Genomic DNA, 19,015 nt, shown 5'->3' on the forward strand with positions numbered 1-19,015 from the left:
TGGGTGAGGGTGTGTGGGTGGGGTTTAGGCCCAGCGCGTTGGATGGGGTCTCCAAGTGTAGAGGTAGGGCCGGGGGGGGCGGGGCCTGGGCTCTGTGGGGCAGTAGGGAGGCTCCGAGGGCAGAGGATTAGGCCCAGGAGCCCAACAGGCTCCCCGGGGCGTGAGTGGACAGGGAAAGCACTGGCCGCGTTCCCTCCCGTTCCTTCGTGTCCCCCCGTCGGCGCCGCTGGACCCCTAACCATGGGTGGGTCCCGCTGGGTGTAGGAACTCATCCCCTCCCCAGCCACCCCCGGGGGTGCCGGGTCGGAGGTCCGGCCCTTACTGTGCTCCCCTTCCCTCCCTCCCACTCCCTCAGGACCCGCGCGGCTGGAGGGGCCTCGGTGGCCAGAGCATCAGGCCCGGGACCTTAGCAGGTTACAGGCGATGCACTTAAAGACGGTTGAGATGGCAAATTTTATGTGTATTTCACCACTACTGAATTCTTTTTCTTCTTCAGACCAATTCAAGCTTTAAAGGTTATAAACATTATCTGCAGTCAAAGATTCAATAGGGAACAAAACAACTACCCTTTAATTCTGGCTACTCTCCTGCCCTACCTGAACTGAAAATACCTGGCACGTTCGTGGCTGCTGCTTAGCCTTGGCTTGAATTGGAGATTCCAACCGCTTCCTTGCACGTAATTTCTCCTCCCAGAGACCCTTCCACTGTAATAGTCCTGTAGGCACAGTGCTTCTACGTGTTACAGCCATGGAAAGTTCTTTTACCTGCAGCGTCCTCACTGGCCCATTGGAGTTTCTTGAGCAGTAAAGGCAGGTTTGGCTTAAATATGGGTTATGCTAAAATATTTATGTTCTTTCAACATAAAGCTATCACATCAATTTCCTGCATAGAAAGAAACAGAAATATGTAATATTCCAGCTACTATTGTTTGACTTTCAGAATCTTGGGTGGGGTCAACATTTCCTTATGTTTTCCTGAAATGTTGATTGGGATCTCTTGTCAGAGATGATCAGGGTTAAAAATAATTGTACAGTTTTAACACCAGTTATCCTACTGGTCAGCAAAAATGGTAGTGGTGAGGGTTTAGCCTATTGGTGTAACAAATTTTAAGTACACATTTGAGAAGTAGCTCTGTGTATAACGCTACTGTGCAGTTTAAAAAATAACTACTATTTGTTAGTCAGAGATGTAGAAAACAATCTTATGGTTACCGGGGGAAAACGGGGGGAAGGATAAATCGGGAGATTGGGATTGACATATACATACTACTATATGTAAAACAGATAACTAATAAGGACCTGCTGTATAGCCCACAGAACTCTACTCAATACTCTATAATGGCCTATGGGAAAAGAATCTTAAAAAGAGTGGCTGTATGTATATGTGTAACTGATTCTCTTTGCTGTACACCTGAAACTAATACAACATTGTAAATCAGCTCGACTCCAATAAAAATTAATTTAAAAAACAACTATTTTTTGTGCCAGGCACCTTGTGATGCATTATCTTATTTTAATCCTCACATAAACCTTATGTACTATTGCCCTATTTATAGATGAGGAAACTGAGGCTAAGAGAAGTTAGGAAGCAGGCCCCAGGTACACAGCCAGAGCAGCTGAGGGGAATTTAAGCCTGCTTGATTTCAGAAACCTGGACCTGGATTACACCACAGAACTAATCCTTCAGTGATTTCCTTGTAATCAGATGCTTCTAAAACCTTGACCATATAAAGACCTATTTTTATTTACATGATTATTGTAATTAGAAAAACTTTAAAACATAAACCACACACATTAAAATGTACATCAAAATACTATTTAAAATGTTCTGTGAGAAATAACTCCTTGTTGCTGAAGATCTAACTTCATACTATGGACCCAGAGCAAAGACCATGACCATAGCATCAAGGGGAGGCTCTCCTGAGCAGGATGTGTGATCTGGAAGTGGGTCTTATTTAGCAGTATCAACCTTAGGGTCTGAATACCTTTTTCGGAGCCAAGATGGATAGTCTTATTTCTCATGTTGTAGTCTGTGTCATCTCATTTAATTGGTTTCTGCCCAAGACTAGTGTTTTTGTGGTGCTTGGGCCTTGCATTGAAACACCTCAGATACAAATTTGGCCCTTTCCAGCCCAGTTTTTAGAGAGTGGAGGCTGAAGGAAGGGCCTCTGAGCCAGGTGTGAAGGACAGCAGTGCCGCAGGCTCTCGGATCAGTGGCTTTTTCATCTTGAAAGTCAAAATGCAATGTCAAGAAGCTCCTCTTTTATCAGCAGCTTCCCCTCTCCTGCCAATAGCAGGGGTGAAAAGGAAATGCCAACCCATGTGGTAAAGTCACAGTGGAGAATCTCAAACTGTTTCATTTATACAAACACATGGCTTATATTTGAGGTACAAAATTTTATTTATAAAGTCCATTAAAGATATCTTGTGCTTTTTGCCTCTGAGCATTGATCATGCAACTTCTTTGGAATTTAGAAGAGAGGCACAAGGGATGCATTTAGAAAAGAAATCATCCAGCCCCCTCCAGCAAGCCTGGGACTGTTTGCCCCTCCAGTTGTCCTTTTGGTCTATGTGATCCAATGCTGTGTGGCAACGAAGTGGTGAGCCTGGATATGTGTGGGTAGGAAAACAGGCTCACTACTTTTTAGCAGTGCTGTCTTCAACTAGGGCAGTTTTGCCCCTCCAGGGAACATCTGGAGATGTCCAGAGACATTGCTGTTTGCCACTGCTAGGATGGGAGGAGGGGAGAAGAGCACTAGTGGCATCTCACAGGGAGAGGCCAGCGCTGCTTCCAAGTGCCCTACGGTGCACGGACGGCCCTCCACACAAGGGGCTAGTGTGTGTGTGTGTGTGTGTGTGTGTGTGTGTGTGTGTGTGTGTGTGTGCGTGCGTGCGTGTGTGTGTGCGTGCGTGTGTGTGTGTCTCTCTCTCTGCCGGGACTGGAGGAGATTTATTATCAGAACCAACCATACTGTTACGAACCCACCAAGCACTAGGATCGGTTCTGGCAGCCAGATGACGTTACCGCATCCTGTGTGCCTCCCTCCCGGGAGGGCCGAGCACAGTGGCACACCTGCTCTGCCGAGCAAAGGGCGGCAGCGATGCTGGGTGGCCTGGTCACGTCAGTCTCCTGGCCCTCGAGTGCCTTCACTCCTTCTTGGTTTCAGGTGGGCTTTGAAAGGTTGAGTGCTGCAGGCACAACTAGCAGACTCGGAGCCTGTCCTCGTGCAGCCTGGCTCACAGAGGAAACGAAACTACTTCCACAGTACCCTGGGGTACACTGAGGAAGCTGCCCAACCCCGACCTGCCCTGAGGCTCCAGGCGTAGCCAGGGGTGAAGCGCTCAATACTCCCAGCACACCTGCTCCCTCTTCAGGGCACGCAGGTTGGAAAAGTACCTGGAGTGTCAGAAGGCTAGGAAAGAACCTTTGTACTCATCAGAATTAGTAGCAATCTGTGCAGTGGCAGCCTGGGAAAGTCTGCTATTTTTGTTCTCTCTTCTTCCCCCTTGTTTGTACTCCTGAAAATCGCTTCCTTCCGTTAATTTAGAGTGAAGACAGCATGTAACTCCTGAAGCCTGTAGTGAATGATACAGAATTTGATCCTGAAGTTAAGAGACCCTGTAATTCTGGAATGAGCTGTGGTTGTGATACAAAAAAATCCCATTTGACGAGAATGCAGCATTTTACAGTGCTTCGGTTATAACAGGAGCCTATGTAGAGAAGACAGTGCAGAATTAGAAAGCTGATTTATATTCTCTGAATTTTTTTTTTCCTTGCTCAAGCAAAACTTCAAGAAACTGAATAAACAGCATCACTGAAGGTTATGGAATAATCTGAAAGAAAATGATCTCCCTTAAATCTCTCTCCCTTTCAAAACGCTCTTAGGCTTCTTTTTTGACTGGACCTTGGCCCTGAACAGGTCTTCCTGTGTAGTGGGTTGTTTGCTGTAGATTTCTTTTCCCATCCTCCAGCTATGAAAGGCAGGAAATGATTTTTAGGCACAGAACCCACATCAGCGAGGAAAGAACTCTGAACCTCCTGAGGCAGCAGGCTCTGGGTGGGTCGCTCACCAGGTGGGGAGACGACCCCATGCTGCAGGAGCCCCGCGGGCTTAGTCCTGGCTGGCGTGGATCAAGCAGTTCAGCAGGTCTGTCCTGGAGCACCGGTGGAGCGCACAGGCCAGCTTTCCCACCGTGGCCCCTTTGCTGCCCTCCCTCATCAGCCACTTCTGGAGCATCTGGTAAACCTTTTCTTTCAGTCCATCTCGCTCATAGTCATGGTCAATTTCATCAATCTGAGATTGAGAGAAGCCCAGCTTACGGGCAAAGTTTTTCCAGTGCTTGCCCAGATTTTCTCTGACTGGGTCCAGGTGTTTATCAGTCAGACTAGTGGTATTATCTGCCAAATAGAAAAGAGAAGAAGGCATCAAGCTATGGCCATTTGAACGTCTAGCTTCAAAGACCTGTATAAAGTGAAGAGTACCAGGAGACGGTGAAAAAGAGAACTCCTTCACGCTATAGTTGTCCGCTTATCGGTTGATACTTTACCTTTCTGCCAGCCCATGTGGAGGAACCCCTTCCCGCCGCCGCCCCCCCCCCCCCCCCCCGCCCCGCCGGAGGTGCAGGTCTGAGGCACAGTCCGAGGCTTAGAGAGCAAAACCCCTCTGGCTACTAGGCTGTTCTGTACAACCTGAGCCACAGCCCTTGTTTATGTCACACATTCCTGATGTAAAGGGGGAAGACACCACTTTTGTTCCTTTTGGGCATTTTCCACTTACATCTGGCCAGAGTTAAGGTCATTCAACTCAGGATACCCTTCACCCAACAGTTTGCTTTCCTCTTACTTAATCAAGGAAACTGAGACCACCGACTGTGAACTGGTTTGATTACACTGCCTTCCCTTGTCTCTTCATGGATGAGGTATTTTTGGACTTCTCCCTCCCCTACCCCGAGTGCTGTCCTCTTTTCTCCTACAGCCGTAACCTCTCTTTCTACTTGTTCCTTCCTCTCAGGCCTTCGTAAAAATAATAAAATGAAGCAAAATAAAAGTATAAAACCACCAAAACACCCCAAACAAACCCAATTTCTTGATTCTCGTCTGACCTCAGTAAGCTGAATATGAGAACAAAGACACCTCATTTTCCCCCAACTTCCCAAAGTGCAGCTTCTGCCATCACCACTGGGCGTCAGGCGTCCAAAATTCTGTCAGCGCTTCGCCAGGAGAGGGACCCTGGGTTTCATCAGATTCTCAAAGGTACCCTTGTCACCCCCCAAATTAGGAACTTCCGTTCTAGTATTTTAAAGACTAGCCTTCAAATGGGTTAGACCAGGGATTGTCAAACTCTGGCCCATGGGCCAAATCCAGCCCGCTACTTGTTTTTGTAAACAAAGTTTTATTAGAACACAGCGACGCCCATTCGTGTACGTACTGTCTGTGGCTGCTGTTGTACTACAGTGTCAGCTGAGTAGCTGCAACAGAGACCTCAGGACCAGCGAAGCCTAGAACATTTACTACCTGGCCCTTGATTTTAAAAAATTGCCCATCCTAGGGTTAATTAGAAAGCTGGGTTCTTAAATCACATTGCTTTGGCCTCGTGACTGCTTTCCCCAGGTTGTGTTTTGGGATTAATGTCATGAGGCTGCGTAGTGGAACCGCATAAGAGAAGCCCTCTTATTTCTATTATGCATGTGCAGCTGAGGGCATAGTCTTCTAGCTTTTACAGAATCCCTTTTGATGAGGACCTCAGGGAGCTACCGCTGCCAGGTCTAGGTACTAATACTGATGCGATGGTGATGATGGTGTGTTTAACGCTTGTATATCTTACTATGTGCCAGGCAGTGTACTAAGCTCTTTATTCATATTGACTCGTTTAACTCTCACAGCAAATCCATGAATTAGATATTCTAATTATCTCCACAGTAAACATAAACATAAATAAGTTACAAAGCAATTACATGGAAATTACAGAGCTATTTTATTTTATTTTATTTTTTTTTGTGGTACGCAGGCCTTCCTCTGTTGTGGCCTCTACCGTTGCGGAGCACAGGCTCCGGACGCGCAGGCTCAGCGGCCACGGCTCACGGGCCCAGCCGCTCCGCGGCATAGCTCAGGGAGCTACCGCTGCCAGGTCTAGGTACTAATACTGATGCGATGGTGATGATGGTGTGTTTAACGCTTGTATATCTTACTATGTGCCAGGCAGTGTACTAAGCTCTTTATTCATATTGACTCGTTTAACTCTCACAGCAAATCCATGAATTAGATATTCTAATTATCTCCACAGTAAACATAAACATAAATAAGTTACAAAGCAATTACATGGAAATTACAGAGCTATTTTATTTTATTTTATTTTTTTTTGTGGTACGCAGGCCTTCCTCTGTTGTGGCCTCTACCGTTGCGGAGCACAGGCTCCGGACGCGCAGGCTCAGCGGCCACGGCTCACGGGCCCAGCCGCTCCGCGGCATAGTGGGATCCTCCCAGACCGGGGCGCGAACCCGGTTCCCCTGCATCGGCAGGCGGACGCGCAACCACTGCGCCACCAGGGAAGCCCCCAGAGCTATTTTAGAGAGGAAAGATAGGGCACTTTCAGGGAGAATCATCAGAGAAATATTAGATAAGACAGTTCAAGTTTGCTATAGATGGGTCCTTCAAGGGCACTTACCAAAGATATCTTGGTACTGAGAAGCTGGGGCGTCTTTCAGGCTCATGTACGTGCCGTCCAGCACCAGTGAACCCATTCCGCCAATCTCCATGTAATTATTTTTTCCGATCTGAACGCCAGAACTGTTGTATATGCTATATTTTAAAGACTCATCTGATTAGAGAGAAGCACACAGGTAAGTACATCTAGACTGAAAGCAAGAGAAAAAAGTACTACATGGTAAAGGGGCAGGGCTTTACTCCAAATGCTTAAGTTAAATTATTTATCCCATGCCACCACCCTTTGAAATTTTCTTATTTATTATTTTATTTTTCTTGCGGTACGCGGGCCTCTCACTGTTGTGGCCTCTCCCGTTGCGGGGCACAGGCTCCGGATGCGCAGGCTCAGCGGCCACGGCTCACGGGCCCAGCCGCTCCGCGGCATGTGGGATCCTCCCGGACCGGGGCACGCACCCGCGTCCCCTGCATCGGCAGGCGGACTCTCAGCCACTGCGCCACCAGGAAGGCCTGAAATTTTCTTCCTTAAAAGGTGGCTGAATCATCTCACATCCATTAGGATGGCAACTATCAAAAGTACAGAAAATAACAAGTGTTGGCAAAGTTGTGGAGCAATTGGAACCCCGATGCACTGCTGGTGGAAATATAAAATGGTACAGCCACTGTGGTAACCAGTATGGTGGTTCCTCAAAAAATTAAAAATAGAATTACCATACAATCCAGCAATTCTACCGGGTATATACCCCAAAGAACTGAAAGCAGGGTCTCAATCAGATATTTATACACCCATGTTCATAGCATGATTCATAACAGCCAAAAAGTGGAAGGCACCCAAGTGTCCAACAGCGGATGAATGGATAAACAAAATGTGGTCCATCCATACAACGGCATACTAGTCAACCTTAAGAAAGAAGGAAATTCTGGCACAGGAGGTAACACGGGTGGACCTTGAGGACACTGTGCTCGGTGAATAAGCCCGTCACAGAAGGACAGACACTGTGTGATGCCACCTCTAGGAGGTCCCTAGAGGAATCAAACTCATAGAGACAGAAAGTAGAAGGTTGACGGCCAGGCGCTGGGCGGAAGGGGAATGGGGAGTTATGGTCTGACGGGTACAGTTTCAGTTTGGGAAGAAGAAAGAGTTCTGGAGATGGATGGTGGGGACGGTTGCCCAACAATGTGGTTTTCACCACCAGTGGTAGTCTTTGGCCTATGAGATAAAAAATGAAAATATCCAAGATTTATTTCTTACCTTCAGAAAACAGCAAGCAAGTGCAAGAATACAGGCAGATGCCTTCGCTTACATCAGAGGTTGGACATAGTGGAGCTACTGAGATTCGGGCTAGAGTGGAAGATGCCTACTAGATGCAAAGACCTGGGGCCCGACACCTGTGGGGGCTGCGCTGACTTCTACCCAAACCCAGAGCCCAGGCCAGGTGGTCTGATGGAGACTCACTCCGAGAAGGCAAGGTGTGTCTGGAGGCTGAAGACCCCAAACAAGCTTGTCCTTTGTTCACTTCTAGCCTACAACAGGGCTAATGGCTGCTTTCTTTTCAGGAAGAGTTAAAAAACAGAACAGTGTGACTGAAAGGCCTGTTTACCTCTTGATGGCAAGGAGCTGAATGGAATGGTGGGTGTGTTTCCCAGTGGGTGGGTCTCAGGCACGGGAGTTTTATGCAGGCTTGGCGTGTGGCCTGGATGTGGCCCGCAGCAAACTCCGGGACCTGCGGCTCTCAGATCCACTGGTCTTGCTCCCAAACCGGGTGATGGACACAGCCCATTTCTCCAGTATAGTAACTGGGGTTGGCTGGTGAGCCCTGCTGGTTGCTGAACCGCACCCCCATGATGGGCTGCGCCGGGGTTAGCAAGGCCTTTTAGCCCTGGGCGCCGAGCGTCCTCGCAAGGCCTCTGCTGCGCAAAAGGGTCATGGGAGACCCTCCGTCGCCTCTCTTCCTGTCCGCTGTCAGCCACGTCCCATCCGGGCCGCTCTTCTGTGTGCCTGTCCATGCGGCTGCCGTAGAGATGGTAGCGGGCCTCCTCCTGGAGCTTGCTGTGCAGTCGGACGTCCTCCTGCCACTCCCGCTGCTGCTCTGGGGCGGGGGCGAACCAGGAGTCCTCCACAGGACCCGACCCGAATCCCCGTGAGCTGTGCAGCGAACCGGGCTGTTCTGTGGCTGAAACGAGATGCAGCAGCGTCGGAAAGAGTTTCATGAAACACTGAGAAGTAAAAACCTGAGCACAATCATGAATCTGGACCTTGGAGTAACACACTGAAAACGCTGAGAACAAATAAAACGCGTTCACTAGGTGGTTCTCCTCCTGTGAGTCCCACATGTAATCAGGAGGCGTCCCTGCCTGGCAGTGTGAGAGCACAAGAGAAGTTATAACCAAGCAGCAGAAAAGAGGGTGTTGTAGGAATGACCAAGGAAGAAAGGGACTTGTGTTGGAGGAGAGGAGGTGTCTCCTCGTTGTGACGCAGGGCTGGAAAATAAGAATGGCAGCAGTTCTGTGCTAAGCGCTTCCGTGGATTCTGTTATTCTTTAAAAGCCCCGTAAGAGTAGGAGCACTTATTGTCACAATGATGGATGAGGCTTACAAGAAGTCAAGTAATTTGCCCCAGAACAGACAGCCGATAAGTGGCTTCAATATCCTATACTCTGCTTTCCCTTCTGTTAAATGAAAAAAGGTATCCCTGCTTGAATCTGAGGCCAACCTCTCTGCATGTACTCTGGACCCAGTCATGCCTGACCTTCTCAAGGACTTCCCTCTCACATACGTTCCCGTCTTTTTCCTGAGCTGTCACTTCCTCCCTATCAGATATATTAGGCCTCTTGTGTTCAGGATACTTTATGATTTTGGTGAACATGCTGTTACCTAATATTTCAAATATATGTACCTTAACTCCGAATATATCAGAAAGTCCTTTAAGCCAGCTGTTATATTTTATAGCTTCTTCTGTTTCTCATATAGTTGTAAATAGCATTTTAGACAGTACAGTGAGTGCATGAACAAACAAATAAGTGAATAAATAGATTTTCAATCACAGTATAAGTTACCTGAATTTGACCTGCTTGGAGATATTGCTACACAATCAATTTGGAGAGACTTCATTCTCTTTACAATTTCATTTTGGCCCGGATACTCTTTCTAGAATTAAGAACATAAAGACATACTTTAGTAAACAGCAGAAAATATTGGGTTGGCCAAAAAGTTCCAGAAAATTGTTGTAAGGAAGAACGAATTTTTCAGAAGGTAGAAATTTCACGAAGCTCTTACAAGCAGTAAATACTTCTTTAAGAAAATAAACTTTTCTCCCTAAATAGCCAAAACAATCTTAAAAAAGAACAAAGTTGGAGGGCTCACACTTCCTGATTTCAAAACTCACTACATAGCTACAGTAATCAAAACAGTGTGGTATTGGCCTAAGGAAAGACATACAGACCAATGGAATATAATGAACCCAGAAATAAACCCTTGCATATATGACCAATTGATTTTTTATTTTTTATTATTTATTTATTTACTTCTGCCATACAGCATGCAGGATCCCCAACCAGAGATGGAACCCTTGCCCCCTGCAGTGGAAGCACCAAGTCTTAACCACTGGACTGCCAGGGAAGTCCCTGGCCAACTGATTTTTGACAAGGGGCCCACGACCATTCAATGGGGGAACACTGGTATCTACATGTGAAAGAATGAAGTTAGATCCTTACCTTTCAACATACACAAACATATATAAAAATTACCTCAAATGGATCAAAGACCTAAGCTTAAGAGCTAAAACTATATAACTATAAGAAGAAAACATAGGGGAAAAGCTTCATGACATTGGATTTGACAATGATTTCTTGGATATAACACCAAAAGCACAGGCAACAAAATAAAAATAGGTAACTGGACTACAAACATCAAAATTAAAACCTTCTGTACATCAAAGGACACTATCAAGAGAGAGAACAGACAACCCACAGAGTAGGGAAAAATTTTTGTAAATCACATAAATATAAGGGATGAATATCCAGATTATACTACAATTCAAAAACAAACAACCCAGTTCAAAAACAGGCAAAGGACTTGAATAGATATTTCTCCAAAGAAGACATACAGATGGCCAAGAAGCACATGAAAAGATGCTCAACATCATTACTCAAAGAGAAATGCAAATCAAAACCGCCATTCATTAGAATGGCTATTATCAAAACAAAACAAAACCCAGAAAATGAAAAGTGTTAGTGAGAAGGTAGAGAAATTGGAACCCTTGTGAGTTGATGGTGGGAATATAAAATGGTGTAGATATTATGGAAAACAGTCTGATGGTTCCTCAAATGTTTAATGTATAATTATCATACAATCCAGCAATTCCACTCCTAGGTATATACACAAAATAATTAAAAGCGGAGACTCAAAAAGATACTTGTATACCAATGTTCATAGCAGCATTATTCATTACAGACAAAAGGTGGAAACAACTCAAGTATCCATCAAAGATGAATGAATAATCAAAATGTGACGTATATGTACAATGGAATATTATTCAGCCTTAAAAAGGAATGAAGTTCTGATACATGCTACAAAATGGATGAACCTTGAAAACATTATGCTAGGTGAAATATGCTAGACACAAAAAGACAAATTGTATGATCCCATGTCTATGAGGCACCTAGAACAGTCACATTCATAGAGACAGAAAATAGAATAGAGGTTACCAAGGGCTGGGGAGAGGGAGGAATGGGGAGTTGTTGCTTGGGATACAGAGCTTCTGTTTGGGATAATAAAAATGGAAATGGATACTGGTTGTGGTAGTACAACATTGTGAGTATACTTAATGCCACTGAATTGTATACTTAAAAATTGGTTAAGATGGTAAATTTTATGTTATGTATATTTTACTACAATTAAAAAAAGATAAAACTTCTTCCCTTATAAAAATAATAATACTCATTATAAAAGATATAGAAAATGTATAGAATTATCTTTAAATAGAACCTACTCAAGTGAAAAAATTAACATTTTGTATTTCCTACAAGTTTTTTCCCCTGGTCATATTTGCACTATGCTCTTAACAGAGTGCCTGCTACATAAGTAGATGATCAAAAATATTCAGAATCAACATATGAATGATTTAGGGGAGAATGACACAGGATATTAACTATGTGTACAGTCTGTAGCATTCTGTATGTTGCTTTTTACTTAACACATACGCATTCTTATGTTATTCTAATTTTTTTCTTTAATTGGAGTATAATTGCTTTACAATGTTGTGTTAGTTTCTGCTGTACAGTGAAGTGAATCAGCTGTACGTATACCTATATCCCCTCCCTCTTGGACCTCCCTCCCGCCCCCCATCCCCCTCATCAAGGTCATCACAGAGCACCAAGCTGAGCTTCCTGTGCTATACAGCAGGTTCCCACTAGCTATCTATTTTACACATGGTAGTGTATTTATGTGAATCCAGATCTCCCAATGCGTCCCACCCTCCCCTTCACACCCTGTGTCCACATATCCATTCTCTACGTCTGCGTCTCTATTCCTATCCTGGAACTAGGTTCATCTGTACCATTTTTCTAGATTCCACATATAAGCGATATTATACAGTATTTGTTTTTCTCTTTCTGACTTACTTCACTCTGTCCCTAGGTCTATCCACATTTCTAAAAAAGGCACGATTTCGTTCCTTTTTATGGCTGAGTGATAGTCCATTGTATCTATGTGCCACATCTTCTTTATCCATTCATCTGGCGATGGACACTTAGGTTGTTTCCATGTCCTGGCTATTGTAAATAGTGCTGCAGTGAACACTGGGGTACATGTGCCCTTTTGAATTATGGTTTTCTCTGGGTATATGCCCAGTAGTGGGATTGCTGGGCCGTATGGTCGTTCTGTTTTCAGTTTTTTAAGGGACCTCCGTACTGTTCTCCATAGTGGCTGTATCAATTTACATTCCCACCAACAGTGCAAGAGGGTTCCATCTTCTCCACACCCTCTCCAGCATTTACTGTTTGTAGATTTTTTGATGATGCCCATTCTGACCGTGAGGTGATACCTCATTGTAGTTTTGATTTGCATTTCTCTAATAAGTAGTGATGTTGAGCATCTTTTCATGTGCCTCTTAGCCATCTGTGTGTCTTCTTTGGAGAGGTGTCTATTTAGTTCTTCCACCCATTTTTTAATTGGTTTGTTTGTTTTGTAAAAGCAATTGTTTTCTTTTTACAGTTATTTCTTATTAGACAAAATATATAAATACAAACTTCTTTTAAAAGATTCAACTGCTGAATTACACAGAGCAACACTTTAATGTCGTTCCTTCCGACCCCCTCTCTTCCATAAGGAGGTAATCCTTATCTGGAGTATGCTGTGGACCTTTTATTCTCTCTAGGCATTTGCATATATATTCTGACAATATATGAATATTTATACGTGTGTGTGTGTGTGTGTGTATATGTATATTTACATATTTGTGTATTTCCAAATTTTAACTCTCACAAAGGTGCAAAAATCTCCTGAAGCTAAATCTTTGAGCATCCATGTGAGTAGGATAGATTACTAAGAGCAGAACTGCAGCAAAAGTTATGTGCTTTTAAAAGTGTGATAGATGCTTCACCGTTCAATAAACTTCAACTTTCACTTTTACCAATACTACATGAGATTGTCTGTTATTCTGCATTTTCACAAACACTTGATATTATCAACCTTTCAAAACTATGGTCCATCTAATGGATGAAAAATTATAATCAATTCACTTTGCTTTTCTGTTAGTGAGACCATATATCTTTTTCAAGCTTTATTGTCCATTGATGGATTCAGCTTGTTTATATTTTACTCAGGATTTTCACATCTACATTGTTAAGTGAAATTGTTCTGTAAGTTTCCTTTCTTGTATCTTCTTCTCAGGTTTGGGAAGCAAGGTTATGCTAGTCTCATAAAATGAGTTTAGGAACATTCCTTCTTCTCTATTATCTCGACAAGTTGTATACAATTGGGGTAATTTCTTCGTTGAATATTTGATAGAAATTGCTGATGAAGCTATCTGGTTGTGGAATTTTCTTGCAGGACTGATTCAATCTCTTTTAATAGTTATGGGAATATTCAGGTTTTCCATCTCTATTTGAGCCAGTTTTGCTAAATTATACAGGTGACCCCTGAACAACATGGGAGTTAGGGGTGCTCACCCCCTCACCGTCAAAAATCCAAGTATAATTTTACAGTTGGCCCTCTGTATCCGTGCTTCCACATCATGAATTCGACCAAGTAAAGATCATGTAGTACGTATTTATTGAGAAAAATCTGTGTATAAGTGGACCCATGGAGTTCAAACCTGCGTTGTTCAAGGGTCAACATACTTAAAGCTGTTATTGCCTTCTTGGTGAAACGAAACTTTTATTGTTATGAATTATTCCTGATTGCTGTGGTAATGCTTTTTTTCCTTAGTGACTATCTTTCCTGATGTCCTTTTGATTACTTCCTTGGTTTGCACTGGATACCTCTCTTTTACAGTGTAGGTATCCCTCCAAAGTCTGGCAATTGCGTTTTTTTTTTTTTTTTTTTTTAACATCTTGATTGGAGTATAGTTGCTTTACAATGGTGTGTTAGTTTCTGCTTTATAACAAAGTGAATCAGTTATACATATACATATGTCCCCTTATCCCCTCTCTCTTGCATCTCCCTCCCACCCTCCCTATCCCACCCCTCCAGGTGGTCACAAAGCACCCAGCTGATCTCCTTGTGCTATGTGGCTGCTTCCCACTAGCTATCTATTTTATGTTTGGTAGAGTATATATGTCCATGCCACTCTCTCTTCGTTCCTTTATATGGCTGAGTAATATTCCATTGTATATATGTGCCACATCTTCTTTATCCATTCATCTGTTGATGGACACTTAGGTTGCTTCCATGTCCTGGCTATTGTAAATAGAGCTGCAATGAACATTGTGGTACAGGACTCTTTTTGAATTATGATTTTCTCAGGGTATATGCCCAGTAGTGGGATTGCTGGGTCGTATGGTAGTCCTATTTTTAGTTTTTTAAGGAACCTCCGTACTGTTCTCCATAGTGGCTGTATCAATTTACATTCCCACCAACAGTTCAAGAGGGTTCCCTTTCCTCCACACCCTCTCCAGCATTTATTGTTTGTAGATTTTTTGATGATGGCCAGTCTGGCAATTCTTAACTATCTGACTGTGTATATGTGTGTATATCTTAAAATCTCTGTCTGCCTGCCTGTTTTATTTACTGTAGCCTCCCTTTCATGATGATCGCACCATGTTGCTGTAAGACTTAAGACAACAGCTTGTTTCCTGAGTGTGTGAGGAGGGGAGGTTTCTGTTCCTCCTGGCTGGTTAGTTGGCAACAGTCTCTGACATACCTCTCTGATCCCAGGCACCAAACTCACTGCTTTGGCCCTGGGCACGTGCTGCTCCCATCTGCTGCTGTAGCACAAGACGTGAGGGGGGAGGAGCCAATTTTTAAAACTGACACAACCATGGCTCCCAAATGACAATGCCTACCAACGTCCCGTGTGACCACCCACTTCTTCTACACGTTGACCCGCGACTTCTTCCTCCATGACTTCTTGATTATTATGTTTGGGTCAGCCTTTTAAATCTTTTTTCCTGTTTTATGTCTCAACAGATATAATTCTGTTGGCTTTTTATCTTTCAAGAATTCCTCAAAATGACTGATCCACCTATGGTACTTTCCATCCTCTTCCAGTAATGCTGTGCTTTTGTTTTCATATAGGTAGATATATTTTCTCTCATTTCATTAGTTTTGACAGAGGAACGGGTCTGGTATGCTAACTTGATGATATCTGCATAAAACTGCCTATTTTGTTTTTTGTGGTTACCAAGCTAGCTTACCTCAAATCTCAGGAATAAAGTATAATGCTTTGGTTTTCATGACTGACAATATATATGCTTCAATATGTTAGCATTTTGAGCAGCTGCTATGTTACCTACCTTTAAACTCTTCACGTCCTCTTCTACATGTTCTTCTAATTGATTTAAATAAAAAGGCCTAAATTTCTCTTCAATGCCTATATATATAAAAAAAATAGTACTTTAAATTTCTTAAGTATTTTCTAGAATAAAATTAAAATATTACCCACCTATTATCTTTGAATTACTTACCGTAATCTGTGGGCAAAGCAGGGAAATATAAATTTAAATGCCAAATCACTGACTTTCATAAAGAGACTAACAAGACTAACTATTACACAGACAGAACAAAGGATAGGATATCACTGGAAACCTAGGGCTCCTGCCTAATAACAGACAGTCTCTCTGGCTGCAGCACAAAGCCCTACCTAATAAAAGTTAATTTCCAAATGAAAAACGTTGGGTGGACTCCTTGTTTCTGTCCCTTTGGCATCTGAGTTACTATAGGGTGGAATACTCAGAATAAGGATCTGGTATAAAGTTAGAGCTGTTAGCCTTAAAAGAAAAATGTAACTTCCATTTTTGGGAAGATGGAATAGACATACTTTCCCTTATTTCTCCCACTAAGTATGACAAGAACCCCTATAATAGCACAAGACGTGAGGGGGGAGGAGCCAATTTTTAAAACTGACACAACCATGGCTCCCAAATGACAATGCCTACCAACGTCCCGTGTGACCACCCACTTCTTCTACACGTTGACCCGCGACTTCTTCCTCCATGACTTCTTGATTATTATGTTTGGGTCAGCCTTTTAAATCTTTTTTCCTGTTTTATGTCTCAACAGATATAATTCTGTTGGCTTTTTATCTTTCAAGAATTCCTCAAAATGACTGATCCACCTATGGTACTTTCCATCCTCTTCCAGTAATGCTGTGCTTTTGTTTTCATATAGGTAGATATATTTTCTCTCATTTCATTAGTTTTGACAGAGGAACGGGTCTGGTATGCTAACTTGATGATATCTGCATAAAACTGCCTATTTTGTTTTTTGTGGTTACCAAGCTAGCTTACCTCAAATCTCAGGAATAAAGTATAATGCTTTGGTTTTCATGACTGACAATATATATGCTTCAATATGTTAGCATTTTGAGCAGCTGCTATGTTACCTACCTTTAAACTCTTCACGTCCTCTTCTACATGTTCTTCTAATTGATTTAAATAAAAAGGCCTAAATTTCTCTTCAATGCCTATATATATAAAAAAAATAGTACTTTAAATTTCTTAAGTATTTTCTAGAATAAAATTAAAATATTACCCACCTATTATCTTTGAATTACTTACCGTAATCTGTGGGCAAAGCAGGGAAATATAAATTTAAATGCCAAATCACTGACTTTCATAAAGAGACTAACAAGACTAACTATTACACAGACAGAACAAAGGATAGGATATCACTGGAAACCTAGGGCTCCTGCCTAATAACAGACAGTCTCTCTGGCTGCAGCACAAAGCCCTACCTAATAAAAGTTAATTTCCAAATGAAAAACGTTGGGTGGACTCCTTGTTTCTGTCCCTTTGGCATCTGAGTTACTATAGGGTGGAATACTCAGAATAAGGATCTGGTATAAAGTTAGAGCTGTTAGCCTTAAAAGAAAAATGTAACTTCCATTTTTGGGAAGATGGAATAGACATACTTTCCCTTATTTCTCCCACTAAGTATGACAAGAACCCCTATAATATTATATTATATTATATTATATTATATTATATTATATTATATTATATTATATTATATTATATTATATTATATTATATTATATTATATTATATTATATTATATTATATTATATTATATTATATTATATTATATTATATTATATTATATTATATTATATTATATTATATTATATTATATTATATTATATTATATTATATTATATTATATTATATTATATTATATTATATTATATTATATTATATTATATTATATTATATTATATTATATTATATTATATTATATTATATTATATTATATTATAAGAACCCCTATAATATTATATTATATTATATTATATTATATTATATTATATATAAAACAAACAAGGAGACTGAAAGGACGAGAGACAAAGTCAGACTAGCTAGGGACTTTGGTATCTGAGGAAAGACATGGCAGTGAGCTTAACTGGATTTTTTTTTTTTTTCTGCTGCACAGATCTCAGACTTGGACCTGAAGAAGCTAGCAACCCAACAAAAAAGTCCAACAAAAGTCTGTTCTTGGGCTTCCCTGGTGGCGCAGTGGTTGCGCGTCCGCCTGCCGATGCAGGGGAACCGGGTTCGCGCCCCGGTCTCGGAGGACCCCACGTGCCGCGGAGCGGCTGGGCCCGTGAGCCATGGCCGCTGGGCCTGCGCATCCGGAGCCTGTGCTCCGCAACGGGAGAGGCCGCAGCAGAGGGAGGCCCGTATACCACACACACACACAAAAAAGCCTGTTCTTTCTGGCCAGAGGGCTAAGCAAGGGGCGGCCTAGCAAGACACAGTGCTTAGTCCATAACCACTCTCCAGCCAAATGCCATAGAAAAATCGTGACTCCATTCCCCACCCCCACCAGCAAAGACTGAGTGGGGAGTTGAGACTCCCGACCCCAGAAGACACTGACAGGGTGCTCCAACACCCCACCAGGGTGATGTCAGAGAAGGCCAAATAGGAGGCCAGAACTTTCCTTCCAGTCAGGTGGTAATGAGCCCCTCCACTCCTGTAGTGTCAGTGGACAACAAGGGAAGACTGAACTTGCATCCTCACCTTGCAGTAATAAGATGCTCCTTCCCCATCCCAATGGGGAACTATCAGAAGAGGCCTTGGGTGAGTCGGGACTTTCACTTCCACTGCAGTGTCCATGGAGACCACGTGGACTCCACTGAAACCCTCACCCCTGACCAGTAGTAACGAAAAGCCTCCCACTTCAGGTGTCAACAGGGCCAAGTGGGGAAACTGACTTCCTTCCACCTGGTGCTAACAAGGTGGCAGTCACCCTTTCTTTGTCAAAGCCATGTCAGAAAAGGCCAGCTAAAAACAGAAGGCTTCATAGTAAGAAAATGTACAAGTTTCAATAGAAAAATCATTCATCATACTAAGACCCAGTAAGGTCACAAACTGAATGACAAAAGACAACTAACAGATGCCAACATCAAGATGACAGAGACATTAGGATTACACATCAAAGATTTTTAAACAGCCATGATAAAAATGCTTCAAGAAGCAATTATGAACAGGCTTCAAACAAATGAAAAAATAGAAAGCATCAACAAAGAAATAGAAGATATGAAAGAAATTTCAGTGAAATTTTAGAACTGAAAAATAAAATAAGCCAAATAAAAAGCTCAGTGGATGAACTCTACAGCAGAATGGAGGAGAAAGAGGAAAGTCAGTGAAATGGAAGACAGAACAATAAAAATGAATGGAAATTCTAGCCAGTGCAACAA

The 19,015-nt window shown here is 42.6% G+C and overlaps 1 protein-coding gene across 1 annotated transcript in view; it reads right to left on the reverse strand.

Annotated features, from left to right (window-relative positions):
• Positions 1-349: 349 nt before the first annotated feature.
• RIPK1 (receptor interacting serine/threonine kinase 1) overlaps positions 350-19,015 on the reverse strand; it is a 29,551-nt gene continuing 10,885 nt past the window's right edge. Inside the window, exons 6-10 of the mRNA XM_028478545.2 lie at positions 16,707-16,783; positions 9,717-9,807; positions 8,262-8,834; positions 6,665-6,817; positions 350-4,398 (exon numbers count right to left, since the gene is read on the reverse strand). Coding sequence (XP_028334346.1) covers positions 4,112-4,398; positions 6,665-6,817; positions 8,262-8,834; positions 9,717-9,807; positions 16,707-16,783 — 1,181 coding nt within the window. The 3' untranslated portion in view covers positions 350-4,111. The remainder of the gene's footprint in view (positions 4,399-6,664; positions 6,818-8,261; positions 8,835-9,716; positions 9,808-16,706; positions 16,784-19,015) is intronic.

The sequence above is a fragment of the Physeter macrocephalus genome, chromosome 18 (genome assembly GCF_002837175.3).
Source record: "Physeter macrocephalus isolate SW-GA chromosome 18, ASM283717v5, whole genome shotgun sequence".
In the NCBI taxonomy this organism is placed as follows: domain Eukaryota; kingdom Metazoa; phylum Chordata; class Mammalia; order Artiodactyla; family Physeteridae; genus Physeter; species Physeter macrocephalus.